The following is a 22969-nucleotide window of genomic DNA, read 5'->3' on the forward strand; positions in this document are numbered from 1 at the left end:
CAAGAAGACGGGACGGGCGCTCTCCCGTCCCGTCTTCTTGTCTCTTGTGTCCCGTCTTTTTCGCGCTCCGTTTTTATTTGTAGACACTGCGAAGAAGCCGGCCACACGTACCGCCGCTGCCGCTACCGCGAGGTCGGCCTGCGTGAATTTGCCATCAAAGCTCCGCGTCCAGAAGTGGGTGAACCGCCACGTGACATCACCGACTATCTCACATGAGCGCAATGTACACCCCCATAGGACCTTCCCCATTGCCGTCGCCAGGCCGCTACGTCTCTCACCAACGCCGACCGTACAGTGGCCCAACCCGGGGCCGGTCACCTAGCCCGTATCCGGAAACCTAAGAGCACCAGCCGATGGAGGTGTGATTGCTGTACGACAAACTACCGAAGCTCCTCCGCCGCCGACGACACCGCCGTGACGATACCCTAAAGGCCCAACCGCATGCACGCGATTTTCGAGCGACGGCGACGAGCGACATGATTTGCTGTCGCGGAGGCCCATCCATCGCCGTCGCTTGTCGCGTCGCAGCTTTCTGGAAAACTAGAAAAAATCGCTTGTCGCCCGGAAGTGAGCGTGACGATTTCCGGCAACATAGCAGCATCACCGATCCTCGCTTTGGTTGTAATTTGCTCTTGATGCTTCCAATCGGCGCGTACTTCAACGAATGCAAGTTATAGCCTACCTTCTTTACAACCCCACCTCACGCGGAGAGCAAGGCAGCGGCCGTATTTTGCCGTTAAGGTTGATCGATGGCTCGTTTTGATGTTTCGGAGTAGCTTGCTGCATTGTTGGTAGCTTGCTGCAATGTCAACATCGTCGTCGTGTGAGGTGGCCCTTCTTGCGAGGCAGCGATGCGAGTCGCTGCTGCTTTTCTTAAATGTTGCACGACTGCAAGAGCAAACGTTGTAGAGATGCGCCTCGTGTACTAACCCTAACATAACGCAGTTTGCAAAGTGCGACGTAGTAGCGTACGCAGCGTATGCTTCCGGGCGCCCCATGGAGATCACAGCAGATACCACTGTCGCGGTTAAACATAAGATTGCAAAAAAAAAGTCACGAAACGCTTTTATGCCTTTCTTATCTCACACAAGACAATTATTAATTTGGCATGTTGTCATTCATCTACTTTGTAATTCTTTTTCGCAATTTACCTGCGTGCACGGAATAGTTTTCAATCGAGCAACCGTGACACTTTGTCGCGAACATGTGGGTGCTCCCGTCGCGACGCGACAGCGCGACGGAGCCCGTTTGTCGCTGTCGCTTGTCGCCATCGCTCGAAAATTGCGTGCATGCGGTTGGGCCTTAAGAACACGACGCAAACAATACGGAGCCCTCGCGACGAAACCTCGCGGCCTGAAGACCTACCGACGCGAGGTAGTAGCAGCGGGACACGCCGACTTAGCCATGACCCGACGCCGTGACGTAACCTTACCGCAAGACGACGAACCACCAATCTTCACGTGCTTTTTATGGCCCCAACGTCACCGCACTGGTCGATAGCGGAGCCGACTACTCCGTCGTCAGTGCCCCGTTCGCCGCCAAGCTGAAAAAAGTACAGACCCCTTGGGAAGGACCCGCAAGGGAAGGACTCGAAATCCGCACAGCTGGAGGCCACCTATTAACAACAACTGGAATCTGCATGGCAAGACTGCCGAGTGACGGCCAGACCTATCCAGCGAGCTTCGTGGTCCTGCAGCATTGTTCGAGATACGTCATTCTAGGCATGAATTTCCTAAATCAGCACGGCGCAGTCATTGACCTACGATCGCAATCGATAACGCTTTCTGCGGACAATGCTATGCCACCGGATAGGAAAATTGGTCACCACACATTGAATGTGACCCTTCCGCCTCTCTCCAGCGTCATTATTTCCGTCGGCACAGAAGAACCCAAAGACGAGAGCGACCAGCACTTGCTTCAACTGAGCCGTCACATCTGCGTCGCCTTTCTATGTGCGTTAAGGAACCTGTTTACGCCAGTTTTTGCTTGCTTTATTATGTTTCTTTTGTATTGAATACATGTTTTCAATTCCAAGTTCTGTTTTAAGCATCGGGGCGATGCTTTTACAGGGGGGGGGGGGGTGGTCATTGCCCCATCGTGTTATTTTGATGCATTCGGGCTTCACCCACACAGACTGTTTGCAACGCTCCGCGCAGACCGCGCCGCGATGTTTAACAAGGTTGACGAATGTTTTAGCTCATTCCATTAATATTGCGCGGAGGACGCGAATAGTCTAGCTTCTTCGAGAGATTACGCTGCCACCAGTGATAACTGCAATGTTCGATAGAACATGATTAAATGCCGACACGCTTTGCCGCTTGTCAGTTTTGCGACGGCCTACGGCCGACGTTTCGACGGCCCTTGTGTCAATAAGCAACATATATGATCATCATGGCTACTCAACAGTTAACGACACCTTATGTGCCACTCTCTTTCAAAATCGGACTTAAGCTAGAGAATACTTCTCACTGCGCGTAAGGAAACTCAGCCAGGAAACGTTTGTACAACTTTTACGATGCCACTTAATGGCTCCAGAAACACCGTCAACACCCTGGCAGTGGCAGCTTGTGGAATGTGACATATTTCCTGAAGTCACTGAGCACGCCCCTGACATCCACATTCGAACACACTTTTTAGAGAGTCAGGAATTCCTGCCCGGAATTTTACATGCATGCATCAAGGGCACATGCTGGTGCCTCTTATGCAGCTGTGGGGCAACCATTTTCAGAATCACTTAGGAAAACACGGGAATCCACTAGTACATAATCTTTCTTCACTCCTCTGTACATTCCACAAGTACAAGCAGCAGCTCTAGATATGCTGGATGCCAGGCCACAGATGTATCCAGCGTAATGTGCTGGCTGACGAAATCACTAAACCGACAGAAAGAAAAGCCTTGAATCGCGCCACAGTAGTCCCTGTCACTGACGTGGATCACTGAAACATCCAATAAACTGCATCTTATTAAACCTCAGCCAAGTACACCTACGCCAGCAACAAGATCACGAAAAATTGACATTCGGTTATGTAGGCTGAGGATAGGACACACATTTGGTACCCATAATTATTTGATAACTGGCAGCGAACCCCCTGTATGTGACAGCTGCGGCGAAAGGCTGAACGCCATCCACGTTATTAGATGCGAAGTATCTTAAGGCCGAGCTCAATCCGGTGGTGGTGGTGTGCGGCGTGACCACCCTTACTGCGCATGCGCATACCCTCTCCACACACCTCTCCACTCACCCTATCCCCTTCTCCTCTCCACTTTCCCTCTCCCCTTCCCCTCTCCACCTTCCCTCTCCACTTTCTCTCTCCCATACCCCTCTCCCCTCCCCCATTCCACTCTTCCTCTGAAACGCGGGCTAGACATGCCGAAATTCTCTCCTGCGCAACGCCGCGATGAGCTCGAGCGCATGCGCGTCCCCTCCCCTTTTCTCTCCTCTCCTACGCTGCCCTCCTCTCGCCCGCCTGTCAACCGCGTTCCCCGCTCGCCCTGTGAGAATTAACGGCCAGGCTAGATGGAAGATACGACGCGCGTAGCGTCCCTCTTCGCGTTCCACGACGCGAGGTCGGTAGCATGCCCAACGAACGCCAACGGAACGCGATCGTGCAAGTGCTCCGGCTTCGCATCGCCTCATGGTCCCCTTTAGCGGGAGATGGTGTAATTTTTCTGTACTGTCGGCAGATGGAGGCTCTGAGAAAGAGCATTTTCCTTTCGCATATCAACAGCACATACCACTAAACAAAGCAATGTTTATTGGCATACATCCTCTCTTCAACAAACAGTCTCTTATAAGGTTTATCGATGACACCCGTTCCTTACGAGTTATTTCAACTACTACGAATATTTAACGTTGCACTGAAAGTGAGAAGACTTCCTGGCGCTCTTTGGCAATGCCCGACGCTTGCGCCATTAAAACCCATATATATCATCATCATCTATGCTAGCCTGTTGGAGTAAGGCAACGCCATATTAGTTGCCTTAGGGAGGGACGCTTGACTGCTAGAAATTCTGCGCACGCCCTGCCATTTTTACTTATCTTTCCGTCGGTGCATTGTGAACTATTATTCCATTGTTCCTTTGTATAACCACCCGCGCTCCCGCTGTCAATACTTGACGTTCGTTTCAGAGTTCTGGCAGCCAGCAGAGCTATCAACTGCGGCGTTGGAAAGAGATAATAGCAGGATCATAAAGTACGAACAGCTCCTTCGTCCGAAGCCTAGTCGATTATTTCATCGCTTCAAGACTATATTCTCAGAGAAATTGCCACCCACCGTGCTATAAATTTGTCCCAAGTTACTATCGCATCTGTTATTTACGTTCAGCTTTCAATTATTTCATATATATAATGCTTGGCCACGTCTAATAGCCACGTCCCAGACTCTATGGGTTTGGGACGCACCTTGACAATACTGACAAACTTGTTACTACATACAAGTTTGTACATTTAAGCAACTGTTCTTGTTTTTTTTTCTGCCAGTTTGTTGCTTCGTGAATACGAAAGAAGATACTGAAGACCTAAAAATCATCACAATGTCAGCTATAACTACATGCTCGCTAATTTAAATGGTTGCACATTAGCGGCAATTCGGCCACTTAGAAGGCTTTTCTACTCTCATCTCGCAAAAATAATGCAGCATGTTTCAAAGACGCAAAACACTCGCTTGGCTTTACTTTTGGAGCGATAGCGAAAACCGAAAGTGGCCTTCTTTAAAGCTAACCTTTCGAAATATCGCATATTCAGAGACATGCCCTTATTAAGCAGTTATGGTTTTTGTCTGAGGCATTCTCGGCATATTTATTTGGCAAAATTATCAACTCCATGTGCGGCGCTGCCAAGGAAAATTTTAAAAATTCTGCCTAATATAGAGGTGCAGCGTGGAAATCAGAAATTAGAGCGTTATTGATTATTGTGCCATATTTGTGTCTTTTTTTCTTAAAATGGGGGACTGAAAACTGCAAGTTAACAACACTATAAGATCACGCTATTCGCAGCATTTCTACAAAAATGATGACCCCTTATTTGTAGGATTGTCCGCCGCGGTGGTATAGCGGTTACGGTGCTCGGCTGCTGACCCGAAGGTCGCGGGTTCGATCCCGGCCGCGGCGGTCACATTTCGATGGAGGCGAAATGGTAGAGGCCCGTGTACTTAGATTTAGCTGCACGTTAAAGAACACCAGATGGTCGAAATTTCCGGAGCCCTCCACTACGGCGTCTCTCATAATCATATCGTGGTTTTGGGACGTTAAACCCCAGATATTATTATTATTATTTGTAGGATCTTGTCAAAACCCCATTTTCACGCAATTCGCAAAAAAAAAAAACGGTTCTGGCGTCTTCAGGAGTACTCATAGTCTGGATGCCTCAATCTGGACGCCGATTGCTTGTCCTGCTACTCAGCTGACCATCCAGATGGATCGGTCACCGAGCCTAGCCCCAGCGTGATGTCCATGTCCCAGTTTCTTCAGATTGGTGACGAACAACATCATGAGGCTCATTGACCGTCTCAAATGTGCGCCCCTAACGACGCCTCACTCCGCATGTTCGTGCTCTTGAATGGTACCCTGTAGCATCGTAGCTTCCAGCCAGATGACCCTCAGCTTCTTGCCGTGCCTAAACATCTGCCTTCAACGGTCCTGCACGAGCTTCACGACGAACAAACTGCTGGCCACCTAGGCTTCTCTCGCGCGTATGACCGTGTTCCGCGCCGCTTCTGGTGTGGTGCTTCCCGTTCCTTGCAAGGTTACGTGTGCCCCTGCGATAAATACCAACGTCAGAAGCAACCTGTAGCAACCCCTGCTGGTCTTTCTCGGTCCCTTCCCGGAGTCAAACTCCGGCAACAAATGGGTCGCCATTGCTACGAACATGCGACCAGGTATGCCATGACTCGAGCGCTACATACCAACGCTGCTACTGACGTTGGCGACTTTTAGGGGCGAAGCTCCTTATGCCGTGGGTCTGTCCATCCTCCGTTTGTTTGTAGAGTTGTAGTAGCCACCTCTAGTTCGTGAGAAGCGCGCGTTCTGGTATGCAGTAGAAGAAGAAGACGACGTTCACGAGTGACACTCTCGTGCGTGTTCGCCTGTGTGGCGTTCTTCCTGCTTTACTACGTCTCGTGGTTTCAACGACACCCGAAGACAACATTTCAGAAGTAACGCGCCATGAGGCTCCCTCTTGGCACGCTTTCTCTTTAGCTCGGCGTCGCCAGATGGAAGACAAGGCTGCGGAACGGAGGGCACGGAAGGCGGCGGCAGCGCGCGCTCGCAGACAGAATCGTGAGGTGAGAGCCCGCGAGGCCGAAGCTGCACGTCGACACCGCGAAGCAGATTCCGCCGTTCGAGCCCGCGAAGCCGAAGCTGCTCGACAAGCTCGACAAGCTGCACGGCTGCGGCGAGAAGACCCCGCCGTTCGAGCCCGCGAGGCCGAAGCTGCTCGACAAGCTGCACGGCTGCGGCGAGAAGACCCCGCCGTTCGAGCCCGCGAGGCCGAACCTGCTCGACAAGCTGCACGGCTGCGGCGAAAAGACCCCGCCGTTCGAGCCCGCGAGGCCGAAGCTGCTTGACAAGCTGCACGGCTGCGGCGCGAAGACCCCGCCGTTCGAGCCCGCGAGGCCGAAGCTGCACGGCTGCAGCGCGAATGGGATCTTCAAAATGTGAAGGACCGTGAAGCGGCGAGAAAGCGCGCGTACCGGCAGGCAGAGCCCGAGGCTGTGCGAGCACGTGAAGAAAACGCATCAGGCGGGCTCTGCACGAATGCGCCGACGCGCGCTTCCAGCGGGACTTCCTGGATAACAGTTTCGCCCATAGTTGCGGTGTGTGCGACATATTGTGGTTCTCAAACAATCTAGTCACAATATCTTCCATCAAGAAGGACCACGCTCGCGCCAATGCCATCGCCGTGCTGCAGCGCGAGTTCGCTTCGCCCCACTCATCATCATTCACCACGTGGATATACTGTGATACGATGTCATCCTACACCACAGCGCTCCTCGCCAATTTTTCACGGAGCTGGGTCATGTTTATCTGAGGCATTAACTCCTACACCCAAGAAAGTAAGGTTTGGAATGGCCTAAAAAGGCTTAAGGACCTGCAAGTACACTCCTTGCCCTTCGCGAATGAAGGAGGCAGAATGGAGGACCAGGCCAACGCCCTTGGCGAGAACAATGAGCGAGTTTCACATTCCGCGGACTACTCAAAATTCTTCTTGAAATTTAGGGAAATGGCAGAACGCAAAACACTCGAGCATAAGTCAAGAAGAAACGAACAACACAACTCTGCTTTTAATACCGCTCAGTTTAGGGGTGCCTTGAATTCGTGCCACATCACAGAACCGGGACCCCACAGAATTATGTAGGATATGCTCAAGCACCTTCACGATGACGCGAATACTACTTTACTTGCTTTGTATAGCACTATCCGGGCCACCGGGTGCCTCCCGTCTACGTAGAAAAAGTCCATTGTTGTCCCTGTTTTAAATGAAGGCAAGGACCCCTCTTCATGAACAAGGTACCGTTCAATACCTTTTACAAGCGGCTTGAACAAGTTCTTGGGGAAAATTATAAGCGGAATACTTTTGCGTTTTCTAGATAAAAAAAAACTGCTTGATCCTTATCAGTGCGATTTCAGAGAGGATCGGTTCACTATTGAGCTTCTCGTATGCATTGAAGCATACATTCGCGAAATAGTAGTAGTACAACTTTATTCATAAGGGTTGGGATAAGAGGTCATGAGCTCGATGGGTGGGGCCCCAAGTCCAGGGCTCCACTGACTACTGCTGCCTGCCTGACGTGACCCAGAAGCGCAAGCTGTACCTCCGGGTCAGAGCTGGCGAGCTGGGCCTCCCATTGCTCGAAAGTATTAGATAGGTTGTACTGGCCTAAAAAGGCATCTAAAGTTGGTGGTCGGTTTAGGCATCCCCACGAGATGTGATATAGAGATGGCGAGCCGCCACACCACGGACAGGCGTGCCCATACAGCGTTGGGAAAATTTTGTTCAATCTTTGTAGATTGGGAAAGACCCCCGTTTGAATCCTACGGAGGTCAATCGCGTCCTCCCCTTCTAATGATTTGTGGGGGGCGCTGTATTTTTGTCGAGTGCCTCGCTGGTGAGCCAGAATTTCGCGAGGGGCCATTCTGGATGGGTCGTTGTCCTCCTCGTTAGTATCCTCCTGAAGTGTTTGAGGGGATTGAAAGTGCGGTCGAGGCTCTGCTCGGTTCGTGAGCCCTCGAGCAAGAGCGTCTGCACTCTCGTTTCCCTCCAAGCCATGTGTGTCCCGGACACCAGATCAGCCTGTAGTTGTTTTTCAAACTCCCTCCTAGGAATTTACTTACCTTTATCGAGAGGCGGCCTTTTAAAAATAAACGGCACGCTTCCTGTGAGTCGGAGATGATAATGGTCTGTGGTTCCTCCCTTCGTTCTTGCTCTTTGATCGCAAGGGTATTTGCAAAGCATTCCGCCTTGGCGATCGAGGACGTGTACAGGGATGCACATGTCATCATTCTGTTGTCGCTACTAAGTACTGTTGCAAAGGACCGTTTGAAGTTATATGCGGAAGCGTCCACATACAAAACATTTGTTTTGTTTTTTAATGTTTTACGGAGCCATCGCACTCTCTCCTCTCTGCGCTTTTTGTTTGTATTTACGTCCATGTTCTTAGGCAGGGGAGCGATCGAGATCTTGCCGCGGACGGGTTCCGGGATGTCTACAAGAACCTCGTACAGGTTCTGGGGGTATGGTGGGAAGCCCACCCTAGCGAGTATCTCTCTCCCGGCTTTCGTCTGACTTAGACGATTTCTCTGCGCGGTCAGTACCGCTGTCTTTAGCTTAGGATATGTGTTATATATTCCGAGTTCTAATAACTTTTGGGTTGGTGTGCTTCCCGGTAGTCCTAGGGCTACTTTGTAGGCACTCCTGATTATAGACTCGATGTTTTCTTCTTCAGATTTGTTTAGCGTGTGGAAAGGTAGACTGTACGTTATCTTACTCAGTACAAGTGCCTGTACTAATCTAATTGTGTCTCCTTCCTTCATTCCCTTTTTGTGGTATGTTATTCTCTGTATCATTCGCGCGACTTGTTTCGTAGCTGATTTTAATAAGTTTATTGTGTGGTTTGCTCTTCCATTACTCTGAACCCAGTAACCCAGAATTCGTGCTACGGTTAACTCGTGAATTTTTACGCCTTCAATGTGTATATCTATGTTTCCATTACTTCTGTATCTTTTTCCATGTACCCTGATGATTTCAGACTTCTCTGGGGCGCAATTGAGCCCGCTGGCCCTGGCGAAATTTTCAACTGCTGTTGCAGCCTCTTGAAGTGTCTGCTCTTTGCTAGCCAGGGATCCACGCGTTGCCCATAGGGTGATATCATCCGCGTATAAGGTGTATCTCAACTGCGGTACGTCATCCAGGACTCGCGCGAGTCCTATCATGGCGATATTGAAGAGCAGGGGAGAGATGATGGCTCCTTGAGGGGTGCCTTTATTTGGCATCTGAAAAGGTACCGACGTCACTTGCGCAACGCTTATTGTAGCTCGCCTCGCTGTGAGGAAAGCCTTTATGTAATTGAACGTGTTTTCTCCACATCCGATGTTGTTTAATTCGCATAGGATGGCCTTATGCGAGATATTGTCAAACGCTCCTTTTAAATCAAGGGCTAGTTCTTCTCCGACGAACGTTTTAATTTCTGCCATGAAATTGGCTAAAAGTTTCTTGAAATCAGCTATGCTTTCCCTGTTTTTTTTTAGAACCTGGGTCTGCACTTGCTTTATTAGTTCACTGCTTTGCGATTGGGTAGTGAACGTTTCCTCGCCCATCCCCTCGCTAGTTTCTGTGGCTTCCCCAACGTCGGTTGGACGTTCTCGCGCCTCTTTCTTGCCCTCATTGGGGTTGCCTACCGACCCTGAGCTTTGTAATTTTTTAATTGCATTGTCAAATTTTGTCTCCAATGATTTGATTGCCAGTTTATACTCTTGGCGTTCTGCTGCCATTTGATTCCTAAGCTGTTTAATTTCTTGTGTTAATCTTTTGTTCTCCTCTATAATTTTCCTGTACTGATGGAGATCACTTAGTGGAGCATTGGGAGGCGCTGGACCCGCCCAGCTCACCTTGTTTAGTTGGTTGGCACGTTGGTCCTCAGTGGTCAGGTCAGCTGCTGCTACTTCTTCCTCTCCTTTCCCAGCATGGGTGGAGCTTTTCTCGCCGCTGCTACTTGATGTTTTCTTCAAGTTTGGTTTGCCAGGGGCCTCCGCCGGTATGCTGCTGTTATTTGGTTGTTGCTGGGCGCTTGCTCTTGATTTCGATCTTGATCGCGATCTGGATGTGGATCCGGATCTCTGCCGCTTCTGTTGCGTCACATCCTCTCGGTCCGAGCTGAACCAGCGAGGAGGTTTCTGCTGCTGTTGCTCAAGTTGGGGGAATTCCATCTCCGCTTAGGTCCATTCTGTTTTTCTTCGAGGCATCTCCACCCTTGATAATCGGGGAGCTACATTTTTCAGTTTCTTTCTGCATATCTGTCTCCCGTCGCATGCTCCTCACCGCATATGGCGCAGTTCAGGGTACATTAGTGCCCTTGGTTAGGATCAGATGTCCCACACTTGGAGCAGACGTTGGCGTTTGGGGTCGGGCACACATCGGTTCGGTGTCCAGTAGACCGACAGATCTTGCAAACTTGTACGGTAGGCTTGTATGGGTGACAGGTAGCCTCTGCACCCATGAAATAAACGCACCTCGGGAGCACGTTGCCCGTAAAGGTTATTATTGCTGACTTCGAAGATCCCAGCATCCTGGCTCTTTCTGTATTCACCCCCTGCGTCCGTATTCGTAGGTTTGCCATGAGGTCGGCCTGGGTGGTTCCCGGTGGCAGTCCGTGAACAATGCCTCGCAGGACGTCCTCTGGGTCGGCCACGCACGCGTTGAAGGAGTGGATCTGTCCTCTGATCTTTAATTGACTGATCTCTCTCAGCATGCCCGCCACTTCTTCGCGTGGCGCGGACATTATTACGATGTTCGATCCGGGGTGGACCCGCAGTAAAAAGCTGTCCCCTCCAAAAGTGTTCCGGCATGCCTCTGTTACTGCCATAGAGAGCGCCGATCCGAGTAGATTTTTCACCGTGAGGCCCTTGTGCGGTCTCAGGATAATTTTATGTCTTCCTTCGGGAGAGGCGGTGGGCCGCGGCGTTTCCTGCGTCAGAAATCCCCCTTGGCTTGACTCTCCCCTGCTGCATCCACGGGCGGGTTGGCCGGTGGCTCTTCATTTTTCTTTTCCATTCCCTTCTCGGGCTCTTTTTGGGTTTTTTTACTGTTCTTTTTTCGTCTGCGTGAAAGAACGGTGTGCCAGCCGTCCTCCGTCCACGTACGAGAGAGACCCTCGTCGTCGTCTTTCTCATTATCCAGAGACGCGTCGCTGGACGCCCGCGCTTCGTTACTTGATTCCACCTCTTGTGAGACGCTACTCGCGTCGTTTGGATGATTCTCCGACTCCCGAGATGGGCCGGGAAGTTCTTCGTCGACTTCCATGTGGGCGAAGACTCGTTAGACGTCCTTATGCATGCTCAGCAGATTCAGGGGAACGGAACTGCCTCCGTTTTCCGCTGCGCTAGGCATGTGTAGTCCGAAAGTGAGGTAAATGTCGCTCACCTTTGGCTTCTGACTTGGCCAGAGAATGTCCAAAAAAAGTCCGTTGTATGGTTCTTAGCCAGCCCACGCACACACACTCGTCGCCACACCCCGCACGTGCGAGCGTCCCCGCGCCGCCGACCGAAGCCGTTGTTAGCTGCGTCTGTGTACCTAGTTTCTTCCGATGTTGTTACTTTCTCGTGAAGCGGGTCCAGGTCCCAGAACTTGGTGTCCTTCGAATCCTCGTAACTTCACAAAAAAGAAGATGGACTTTTTAGGTGGACTTGGGTGAAATTTCCGCATGAAAGCGTTTCAAGAAGCGGATCGCAATGTGAGCACGTCCTCACTGCTCTACGCCACCTGGTGGTCCCGTCATTCGAGAAATGGAAAAAGCATATGACATCACATGGCGTTATGGCATCCTCCGACATCTGTCAGACATGGGTATTCAAGGCAACATGCTGAAGATCCTCAAGAGCTACCAATCCGAAAGAACATTATGCGTCTGCATAGCCAATGTTATATCCATGAAGTTTATTCAGAAGACGGGGATACCGCAAGGTGGTGTACTCAGGTTTACCCTATTTATAATTTATTAGATCGCGTCGCTCTTAGATTCCAAATACCATGTTTTGTTTTCCGCATACGTTGGTGATGTAAAAATAGGACTCAAATCGTGCATCTTCGCAATCTGCAAGTGGCAAGGGCAGATTGGCCTGAACAGGGTGTCCAGATTGGCGACCAAAAATGGATTTAACCTTAACCAGCTTAAAAGCCACGGCTTCCTATTCTCTAGAAAAACCAACCTTGTCCTTGTTCCTGGTATAGAATATACAGGGTGCCCCAACTATCTATAGCCAGAGTTTAAAGATGTTACACATCATCTGTTGAAGTAAATGTGCACGCCCCAGAGATACACTTGCGAACATACTTTTCAGAGAATCAGGCTAATTAATCCTGCCCAGAAATGTACGCGGATGCATCAAGGCCAGATGCTGGCGCCCGTTATGCAGCTGTTGGGCCATCATTTTCAGAATAAGATGTACTTCATTCGGAAACAAGCATTTTCACGACAAAGCTCCAGAAGGCAGTCATATTCACTGATATTCTTAACGTGCTAAGATCACTAATATAATTTAGGAAACACAGAAACCCCATACAACATAAGCTTTATTCACTCCTCTGTGGACTCCGCAAGTAAAACCAGCAGGCAACGATATGCTGGGTGCGAGGCCACAGAGGTATCCAGGGTAATGTGCTGCTTGACGCAATTGCTAAATCGACAGCAACAAAAGCTTTCTATCTCTGCCATTGACTTCAAACCTTGCATTAGAAAAGAACTAAGACACTACTGGCAAAGGTCGTGGAACACCGAAACATCCAATAAACTGCATCCTATTAAACATCAGCTTGGTACACCTACACCAGGAACAAAATCACGACGAACTGACGTCCTGTTATGTAGGTTGAGGATAGGGCACACATTTAGTACGCATAATTTTTCGCTAACTGGCAGTGAACCTCCTGTATGTGACAGTCGTGGCGAAAGGTTGACCGCCCTCCACGTTCTTCTGGAGTGTCGGCAAATTGAGGCTCTTAGAAAAAAAAATTGCTGGAAACTTGCGCTAAGTCCCGGAAAGCTTGGCACAGGAAAGCACTGAACCGTCGCAACTCGTACTCCCCGCCGACCGACATGTCTAGCTTCGAGATGCGCGGTTTCCTCTTCGGAAGTACGCAGCCAGGCTATGCGCTATAGGGCGAATGTTGCGCGCGATGTCTCCGTCTGTGGGCGTGGCTTAGCTACTCAGCATGCGCGGCTTGGCCGTGTGGTGCGTTATGTATGTTCCTTTATTTCTCTTTGTATTTCTCTCTCGCTTCCTCTTTCCTTTCTATTTTTAAGTGGTTTTGCCTGTGTTACGCCAAGCCACGACAGCACACGACGGCAGGGGCGTAGCCAGAAATTTTTTCAGGGGGGGGGGTTCAACCATACTTTAAGTATGTTCGTGCGTGCATTTGTATGTGTGCGTGTATATATACGCAAGCAAAACTGACAACCCCCCCCCCCCCCCCCTTGGCTACGCTCCTGCACGACGGCATACGACCGCCCGGGCCCCTAAAGTGGCCCGGCTTATCATCATCAAGGTGCTCAAAGAAGAGGAAACATTTCACCATCTCACACTAAAGGGAACCATGTGGGGATGCGAAGGAGCGCATGGGTCGACTTCCGTTCCGTTCCGTTCTGTTCATCACGGGCACCTTGCCCGATGTTAACGCGTCCTTGCATGTGGAGCACACCATGAATTCACTGTAGTTGCTGTTGCTGTTAGTCGTCCCGAACTCTTGTTGGAGCACGCCACACGGGTTCATCGCGCGTCTGCAGAATCTCGTTCCCCGACGCCATCACGTGATTGCTGAGAGAGTGTAAGGGGGAGAGGCCACAGCGTCTTACCCAGCCCCTTACACAGGCCCGAACGCGCTAGCGCGTGCCAGCACACGTGGTTTTGCATGCGTGACGTCAAGCTAGGAGAGCATACGGCAGCCCGGGCCCCTAAGGTGCTCTGCACGTATCATCATCAAGGCGGTCGAAGAAGAAGACGAAGAGGACTTCTCCTTGGCGCGAGCGCGAGCTCAATATGTTACAGATGGCTATGGTAGGTTTTAGAAAGCGGACGGTCGCCAATGGAACTATGGACAAAGCCCAGCGCAAAAGCTGCTTCGCATCTAAAAGATTTGTCCTTGGCGCTAGCGCGCGCTGAATATGCTACAGATGGCTACGCTATTCGTGGTTTTGCCTGCGTTGCACCAACCTTCGACAGCATACGATGACAGCATACGACTGGCCGGGCCCCTAAAAATCTCCGCACTAAAAGCATTTCTCTATTTCATATCAACAGCATATACCATTACTCCCAGCAATATTTCGTCGCATAGAACCTCTCTCAACACACAGTGTCTTCTATAGTTTTCTCAATGACACCCGCTCCTTGGGAGTTTTCAATCCTCGAACCTCGTAGGCCTGCCTCGCTCCTCAGGCCACGGGTACGACGTTAGCATTCGCATAGCACATGCCTCTCCACCCTTTAGTTCAAGTGCTTTGATTACGCAATGCTGCTACTCTTACAGAACTGTTTTTAGCCCATCACTATTTTCAAAACCGATAGGTCTGAACATGCCACACTCTATCATTCATGGGGAACGCCGCTTGCTAGACGCGAGGCGGACGCGCTCGCATCGCCTCCTGCTTTTTTCAATGTTTTTGGCCGCAACTTTGCCGATCGACCTCGGTTTTTCGACTCATCTGATTCAGTTTCTTTCAAGGATCGAGTGGATACTCGACTTTTGCGGGTAGGTCAAGTTTTCGACCTTTTATTGGGGTTTTTCACCCCGTGCCACGTTGGCGCTCTGCTCGGCCTGCCGAGCGAGACGCTTCGAGGATGCCGCTCGAGGAGATGGTCTTCGGCGAAGAAATCTCCAGGCAGGAGGATGGAGCCTCCGGATGGATTGTTGCCCACTCTCGGAAGAAGCAGCGTCAGGATTTTACGCCCGGCGACAGCCCTGGCCTCAGTGCCGGTAATAGTGCCGCCCGTCCAGCGCACCCGAAGGGGCCGATAAACAAGCTCATCGCCGCGTCGCGCCTGCCACGATTGCCTAAAGATCACTACCGGGTTGTCGTGCGTCCAAAGGGAGGCATGGATGTGCGCAAGGTCAGTCGACTCAAGGTTACCCAAGCTTTGGTAATGGCTGCTTGTCTCGGCCCGCCGCAGGCAGAGAAGGATATTGTTTGTGCCAATGAAATGCAGAACATTTTTGTGATCAGCACGCCACACGCTAGGAACGCGGAAGCCTACGCTAAAGTGAAGCAAATTCGCGTGGGAGAAACGCTCCATGAAGTCTCTACTTACGTGACGCCACCTGGAGATACGTGCAGAGGAGTTGTTCGGGGTATTGACCCTGAGCTGTCTGACGACCGGCTTGGTGAGCTCTTCGTGCACGCGAGAAATCCGAAGGTTCTCGGAGTACGGCGCATCAAGCAAACGCCCACGGTGATCGTCCTGTTCGACGGTATGAAAGTTCCAAACTACGTCATGTGTGGGACGAACATGATCAGGTGCACTCTCTACCGACGACAAATCGACGCCTTTCGAACCTGCGGAAAACTGGGACATCGCTCGGACGTTTGTCCTACCCCTACGGTCATCACCTGCCCGGACTGTGGGGTCTCATCGCCCCCAGAGAATCACACGTGCCAGCCGAAGTGCTCCATCTGTGGAGGAGCGCATCCGACGGCAGATCGGGCCTGCAAAAGCAGGTACCAGGTCCCCTACATCGTTCGGCGTAGAAGGCGACGACGCAGAAAAGCAAACAAGCAGCGCGGGGAGTTCGTGCCACAGCAAGCTGCCGGGCTCGGAGTCAACCAGGGGGGCGGACTTGATACTCCTGGGCAGGGTGCGGGTCACCGCTCTCGCTCGAGGGATAGGTCTGCCTCCTGTGTCCGGATTCAACAGGAACCTACCTGGGCTGAACGAGTTGGCCAAAAACTTGAGTCTCGCACTATCGTGCAGCGCCAGTTGCCAGAGCAAGCTACGGCTAGAATACAGCAGCTAGAGCGTGAGAATGCAACTCTGAGGAGTGAGCTTCAGGAGATTAAAGCATTAGTTGAGGAGCTTAGGCAGCGCGAACGCACGCCGGAAGGGGCGGTGAAAGTGCAGCAGGCCGAGACACAACCTAGAGGCGGTAAGCGAAAAGCCGCTGACCCTCCGGTAGATATCGAGAAGGAGTTCAGTGACTTTAAACAGGAAAATACGGGGGCTGTCCGTGAAATTAAGGAAGCCATCGCTGGTGTCAGCTCTATCATCCAGTCCCTTTCTGCAAGGGTGGTGGTGGTGGAGCAAAACTTAAGTAGCAATCATGGCGAAGCTAAATAAGGAATTTGTCATTTGGCAATGGAATTGCGCGAGCTTCCAGCGGAAGAAGGCAGTCTTGCAGCAGTTCGTTAGCTCACAGGCGAATAAGCCAGCCGTAATACTCCTCCAGGAGACCCTTAAAGGAGAGGTGGCCCTTCAGGGTTATCGCTCCGTGGCCTGCTGGAGGGAAGGAAAACGCGGGGTCGCCACCCTCATATCCAAAGAGTTCTCCTTTGAGGTTCGCGACGTACGCCCAGACCTAAAGGTGGAACACGTATTAATTGAGTTAATCCCAAACTCTCGGCTTAAGGAGCACCTTTTCATACTGAACGTTTATAGCTCACCATCTGATACTCGGGAGACTTTCAATGCGGTTCTCGGCAAAGCCTCCAAAATCGCGGGCTCGGCTCCGTTTACAGTTGCTGGTGACTTCAATGCGCAACATCAGACATGGGGCTATATCAATAATACGGCTAAGGGGCGGGCGCTTCTGCAGCATACTACCAATCTTAACATGTTATTAGTTACTGATCACACCTTTCCCACACGCCTCGGTAATTCTGTAGCAAGGGATAGCACGCCGGACCTGGCCTTTGTCAGGAACGTCGAGTGCCCTTTCTGGCAGAACTTGCATGAGAACTTGGGGAGTGACCATTTCATCGCGTCTATCTCCCTCGAGATTAAAGCACCACGGCCGCGGGTTTTCAAAATTGTTGATTGGGATGCCTTTCGGGAACTCAGAAAGAGCGATGAAAATGAGTACGATGACCTTGGCCAGCTACTTGAGCGGCTTAAGACAGATGTCAAAGCTGCCACTAAGGTGGTGGAGACGGATCTCAAAACCGAGCGCATGGACAGCCGCCTAGCGAGGCTCCTTGAAGCCAAAAACTCCATACCTAACAGATGGCGTACGCAGCGACTCAACAGGCGGCTCAGACGGAAAATTGCTCTACTCAATCAGGAAATTGAGTCGTACAGCCAAACCCTGGCTAGACAACAATGGGATGAGGTCTGTAACGCTGTCGATGGGCAGATGCGGTCAGGGGCAAAATGGAACAGTCTCAAGCACCTTCTCGGAGATAAGCAAACTAATCAGAGACACACTGTTGATCGGCTCATTCACAAGGAGAGGTCTGCTGGACTCTCCGATGATCAAATCTTACAACAGCTGGCGGATAGGTACCTCCCCCTGGGGGCTACCACGGATGCAGACTAATTCAATTTTTTCAATTTCAAAATTTGTTTTATTGTATTCTTGTACAAGGAACAAGAAACAAAAGGATGTTGGGGCTAAAGGCATATAGCCTGACAGAGGACCCAACACCCTTGTACACAGTTCGTACAGCAAAATAAAAAAAACAAATAAAAAATACAGCTTTCGCGGCATCCAGACCATCATGAACAAAAGAAGCAATAGAGAAAAAAAATAGCTGACAAAAAATGTCATGTTACATTGAATCTGTCTAACTATACAAATCTTGTACATAACATAATCCCTCAGGAAAGAATTAGACTATAACATGAGAGGCATGTGATACATAACGTTTTTATAGTTCATGCAGTACAAAAATTCCAACTCCTAACTACTATCATTGCTAGCATCAGTATTTTTTTATAATCCATCAAACAGTATGTTTTCCTGCATTAGCACTTCTTTAACTTGTACCTTGAATGATTTTTCTGTACAATCAAAATTAAGCTTATGTTCTAATTTGTTTAATATGCAAGTTGTTTGATAGGTAAAAATTAGTTTACCATAATTTGTTCGCGTTCGTTGTGGACGGCGTAGGTTTTGGCGTATAGGATAAGTGTGTAGTCTAGCTCCTTCGTTGAGCTCATACAATTTTTTTCTGTATATGATTTGTAATATTTTCATATAATAGACTTGATCAGCACGAAGCATGTGATATCTTTCAAATAAAGGTGCTGTCCTCAAGTTTGCGTAATTTCCTTGGTGTTTACAGTAGAGGCGGAGAACTCTTTTTTGTAGAAGTACAAGTTTCTTGTAGTTAGTTTTGGTAGTTGTTCTCCACACCAGAGCTCCATAGCACAACTTAGAATAAAAAAGGCAATTGTATAGCTGTTGTTTCAGCCATAGGGGAATCAGTTTAGAAATTCTGTACATAATACCAATACTTTTTGATAGGTCTACACATAGTTGGCTAATATGCGCGTTCCAGCTTAACTCTTCATTAAACGTCACTCCAAGAAACTTCTGGTTTGTCACTTGCTGCAGTTTCATTCCTGCATAAGTGATGGTTATTTCTTTATCGATGGGTGTATTGCGCGACATGAAAATAATGTATTTTGTTTTTTCGGCGTTTAATTGCAATTTATTTTGATTCATCCAGCAAGCCAGTGATACAAGGTAGTGATTCACACTGTGTTCTAATTCATTCAGGTCCCGTGATTTAAAAAATAGATTGGTGTCGTCAGCATACATTATTAGTTCTGGTGAATCAGGTATATTAACTATATCGTTTACGAAAATTATGAATAATAGCGGACCTAGCTTGGAGCCCTGAGGGACGCCTCGTTCAAGCGTTAAATAACTAGACGAAACATCCTGCATACGTACGAACTGTTGACGGTTATTTAAGTAGCTTACCAGCAACCGACTTGCAACACCCCTTATTCCGTACTTCTCTAATTTCTGTAACAAGATTTTGTGATCTATAGAATCAAATGCCTTTTTTAGGTCTAAAAATAGACCAAGCGTATAGTTTTTGTCTTCAATATTGGTTAAATTTTATCTTTGATATATAAAAGTGCTTGTTCAGTGGATTTATTCTTTTGGAAGCCATACTGACTCTTCGTAATTACTCTGCGTGCGTTAAAGAATGTAACTAATCTGACGTAAATTATATCTTCGAAAATTTTTGAGAACACAGTTAAGATAGATATTGGTCTGTAATTACTAAATTGTCCATTATCTCCCCCTTTGTGTATTGGTGTAACTCGGGCTATTTTCAATTCTTCGGGGAAAATTCCATCAGTTAATGTTAAATTTAGTAAATATGCTAGCACTTCGCTAATCTCATGCGCGACATGTATTACTGCATTCGAAGTAATTTCGTCTAAACCCGCAGCTACATTTCGTTTTAGCTTTTTTATTACTGCTACTACTTCGTTGGGATCTGTTGGTCTCAAGAAAATAGTTTCACTGACCTCGGTTATGACTTCATTATCATTTCTACTGCTTTCTGCACCACGTGGATAAGCCCCCGCTTCTATAAAATGTCTGTTCATATCGTCAACTAATTTTATGTTTTCTGCTGTCGTCAGGGCAGTGTGGGATTGGTCACTTTTTGATCTTCCTGCTAGGTTGTTAACTGCTTCCCACATTTTTTTTTGGTTGATTGCGCAGCCGATAAAAAAGTTCCTCGAAGTACGCGTCCTTCGCCTTTTTAATATCGCTGTTTAATTTATTTCTATATTTCTTATACTCCTTTAGCAATTGTGGATCGCGATTTCTAAGAAACTTGTGAAATATTGAATTCTTATGTTTTATACGTTTATACAGGTTTTTATCTACCCATGGCTTTCTCGCTTTTTTGTTTCTGCGATATGCTTGTTGCAATGGAAAAGAAACGTCATAGTATTCACGCGTACTCTGCAAGAATATACTGTAAGCCTTCCCAGCATCGGATTCACGGTAAACATCTTGCCATCGTTCCTTTAACAGCAACAGCCTAAACTTCTCTAATGTTTGATCATTAATTTTGCGATGAAAACCAACTTGGCGACTTGCGTTTCCGATATTGTAGCTGATTTTGATTACGCAAAAAATCGGCAGATGATCGCTTACGTCGGAAGCTAGAACACCTGCTTTGATGTCACTACTGCATATGTTTGATAGGCATACGTCTATTAAAGTACCAGACGTTGCCGTTAATCTTGTGGGTAAATCAATAAAGTTTTTGAAAGCATGACAATGAACTAGATTACTTATCTCATGTGACCATGTGTCTTCTGAGATCATGTTTATGTTGATATCACCCATGATAATGGAGCGTTCACTTGTTTGGTATTGTTGTTGAAGTAACTGCTCCAAAAAATTACTAAAATTACTTTTTTGCCCACTCGGGGGCATGTAGATTACAGATACTATTGTTTTTCCTATTCGCAACGTTAGACACTCGACATCCTCACTGATTTCTGAGAGTTCTTCAGCCACAGAGTAAGAAAGGGAGTCTTTGACATATATTGCCACTCCGCCCCCTTTCTTTTTGTTCCTCACCAAGTGTTCAGAACGATAGCCAGGAAAAAACGGAGTCTGGTCATGTGCTGTCATCCAGGTCTCGGTTATACAAATAATATCGAATTTTACTGCTGTCGATTCGAAGAAGATACCCAGATCTTCTACTTTATTTCTCATGCTTCTCGCATTAACATGTACTGCTCTCAAAGCATTCTCTTCATTTAACTCTTTCGCAAGTCTACCTAAGGTGTAGTATCCATTTTCTTTGTTTTCTATTGCCATTTGGAAATGCCTCTCAGACAGTGCCCGTCTGTGCTACAGGTGTCATTTTGGACAGATCGTCTAGACTAGTTATGCGCAGAACAGGAGTGTGGTCGTCCCTTCTTGCGCATACTTTGCCTTTTGACGTCCAAACGTACTTCCACGTTACTTCTCTCTTTCTTTGTTTTGCGGCTGCAAGCAACTTTTTATTTGCCTGTGTCAGGTGCTCATTGACGAACACATTATTTGTAGTCTGATATCCCAGTGTTGCTGCATTTAACCTCTTTTTCCTCGCCAGTGTGAAAACTTCATCTCGCTTACTTCTTTGAACAAAACGAACAATTATATTCCTAGTTCCTGCCTTCGGAGTCTGCACCCAGTGGCAGGTGTCAATATCAGTCGGACTGATCGTGGCACCAACACATTGCCCTATCCGTTCCACAACTTTTATCGGATCAGTCTGTTATGTTATTCCCCTAATTTCCAGGTTGTTCATGCGTTGATACTGTTCCAGTTCTTCAATTCGTTGTGACAGTCTTTCATTCTCTGTTTTTATTTTCTGTTTAGTGTTGTCATTTCCCTCACTTCCTCCCTGAATGCTGCAATCTCTTTGCTCAGGCCCTTCACATCATCGCATGTGTCCGAGCAATACTTTATGCTGTCCTTCAATTCCCTCATTTCTGTTCTCAAGTCACGCTTCAGATTTTCAATTAGCTTCCCAACTTCTTTTATGTCTTTAATATCTGATGGTGCCATGACTAGTAACAAGAATGGCAGCACAACAAGAGAAAAAAAGGGCACTTTGTTCGGCAGCAGTGCGTTTTTAAAAAACAGCTACGCAGTAAGATATTTATTTAAAGATTCTCACCTGCAAGTGCAGACAGCTCAGATTAGATGCGTGCTGTAGTCGCACTGCTGCCGAACTGTTGTACGGGTCAATCAGTCCGTCATATTTGAAGCAGCGTCTCGGTGGGCCTAGTTTCCTCCGTAGTCAGTCACGTGGGTTGGTATGCGCGTTGCCTTCACTGCTTGGCTTGTAGTGGCCGCCACATCGAAAACGACGCTTCTGCGCTCCGGATGCGTTGTTCGCTGCTATCTGAGATACCTGCAAGTGCAGACAGCTCAGATTAGATGCGTGCTGTAGTCGCACTGCTGCCGAACTGTTGTACGGGTCAATCAGTCCGTCATATTTGAAGCAGCGTCTCGGTGGGCCTAGTTTCTTCCGAAGTCAGTCACGTGGGTTGGTATGCGCGTTGCCTTCACTGCCTTCACCGAATTTTTCTGGCCTGGAGGATGCAGAGCTGGATTCCCCCTTCGACACGGCGGAGATTAGGGCGGTCCTTTTCAATCTCAACGGAAAGTCGGCTCCCGGACCGGATGGTATCACTAACAGGCTACTTAAAAATCTGGACGATAGATGCATTGAGCTTCTAACTGACGACGTCAACCGGGTGTGGGAGTCGGGGCAGGTGCCGGAGGAGTGGCGAACGGCCTCTGTCGTCCTCATTCCCAAGCCTGGTAAACCTCTCGGACTCGGCACGCTCCGACCGATCTCGCTCACGTCTTGCGTGGGTAAGGTCGCAGAGCATGCAATCCTTAACCGAATCTCCCATCACATTGAACACCACGAGCTCTTTCCTTTCAATCTCATTGGCTTTCGTCCCGCGCTCTCTACGCAAGACGTTATGAAAATGATTAAACATCAGATTCTTGAAATAGACACCACAGATGTTCGAGGGATTCTTGCACTCGATCTGGAGAATGCTTTTGATAATATCTCACATGCCCACATACTGGATTCGATCTCCGAGTTGGGATTGGGGGCCCGCTTTTACGGGTTCGTCCGCTCTTTTCTTAAGGATCGCGTTGCCACAATTCGGCTCGGGGACCTCTGCTCCAAGGAATTTCACCTTGGACCTAGGGGAACCCCTCAGGGATCGGTCATTTCGCCATTAATTTTTAACATCGCGATGAGGAAACTCTCACTC

General features: G+C 48.7%; 1 protein-coding gene across 1 annotated transcript in view; it reads right to left on the reverse strand.

The window, feature by feature from the left end:
• LOC119375348 (serine/arginine-rich splicing factor 4-like) overlaps positions 1-10423 on the reverse strand; it is a 50934-nt gene extending 40511 nt beyond the window's left edge. The window contains exon 1 of the mRNA XM_049411247.1: positions 10106-10423. Coding sequence (XP_049267204.1) covers positions 10106-10423 — 318 coding nt within the window. The remainder of the gene's footprint in view (positions 1-10105) is intronic.
• Positions 10424-22969: the final 12546 nt, after the last annotated feature.

The sequence above is a fragment of the Rhipicephalus sanguineus genome, chromosome 11, assembly GCF_013339695.2.
Source record: "Rhipicephalus sanguineus isolate Rsan-2018 chromosome 11, BIME_Rsan_1.4, whole genome shotgun sequence".
Classification (NCBI taxonomy): Eukaryota; Metazoa; Arthropoda; class Arachnida; order Ixodida; family Ixodidae; genus Rhipicephalus; species Rhipicephalus sanguineus.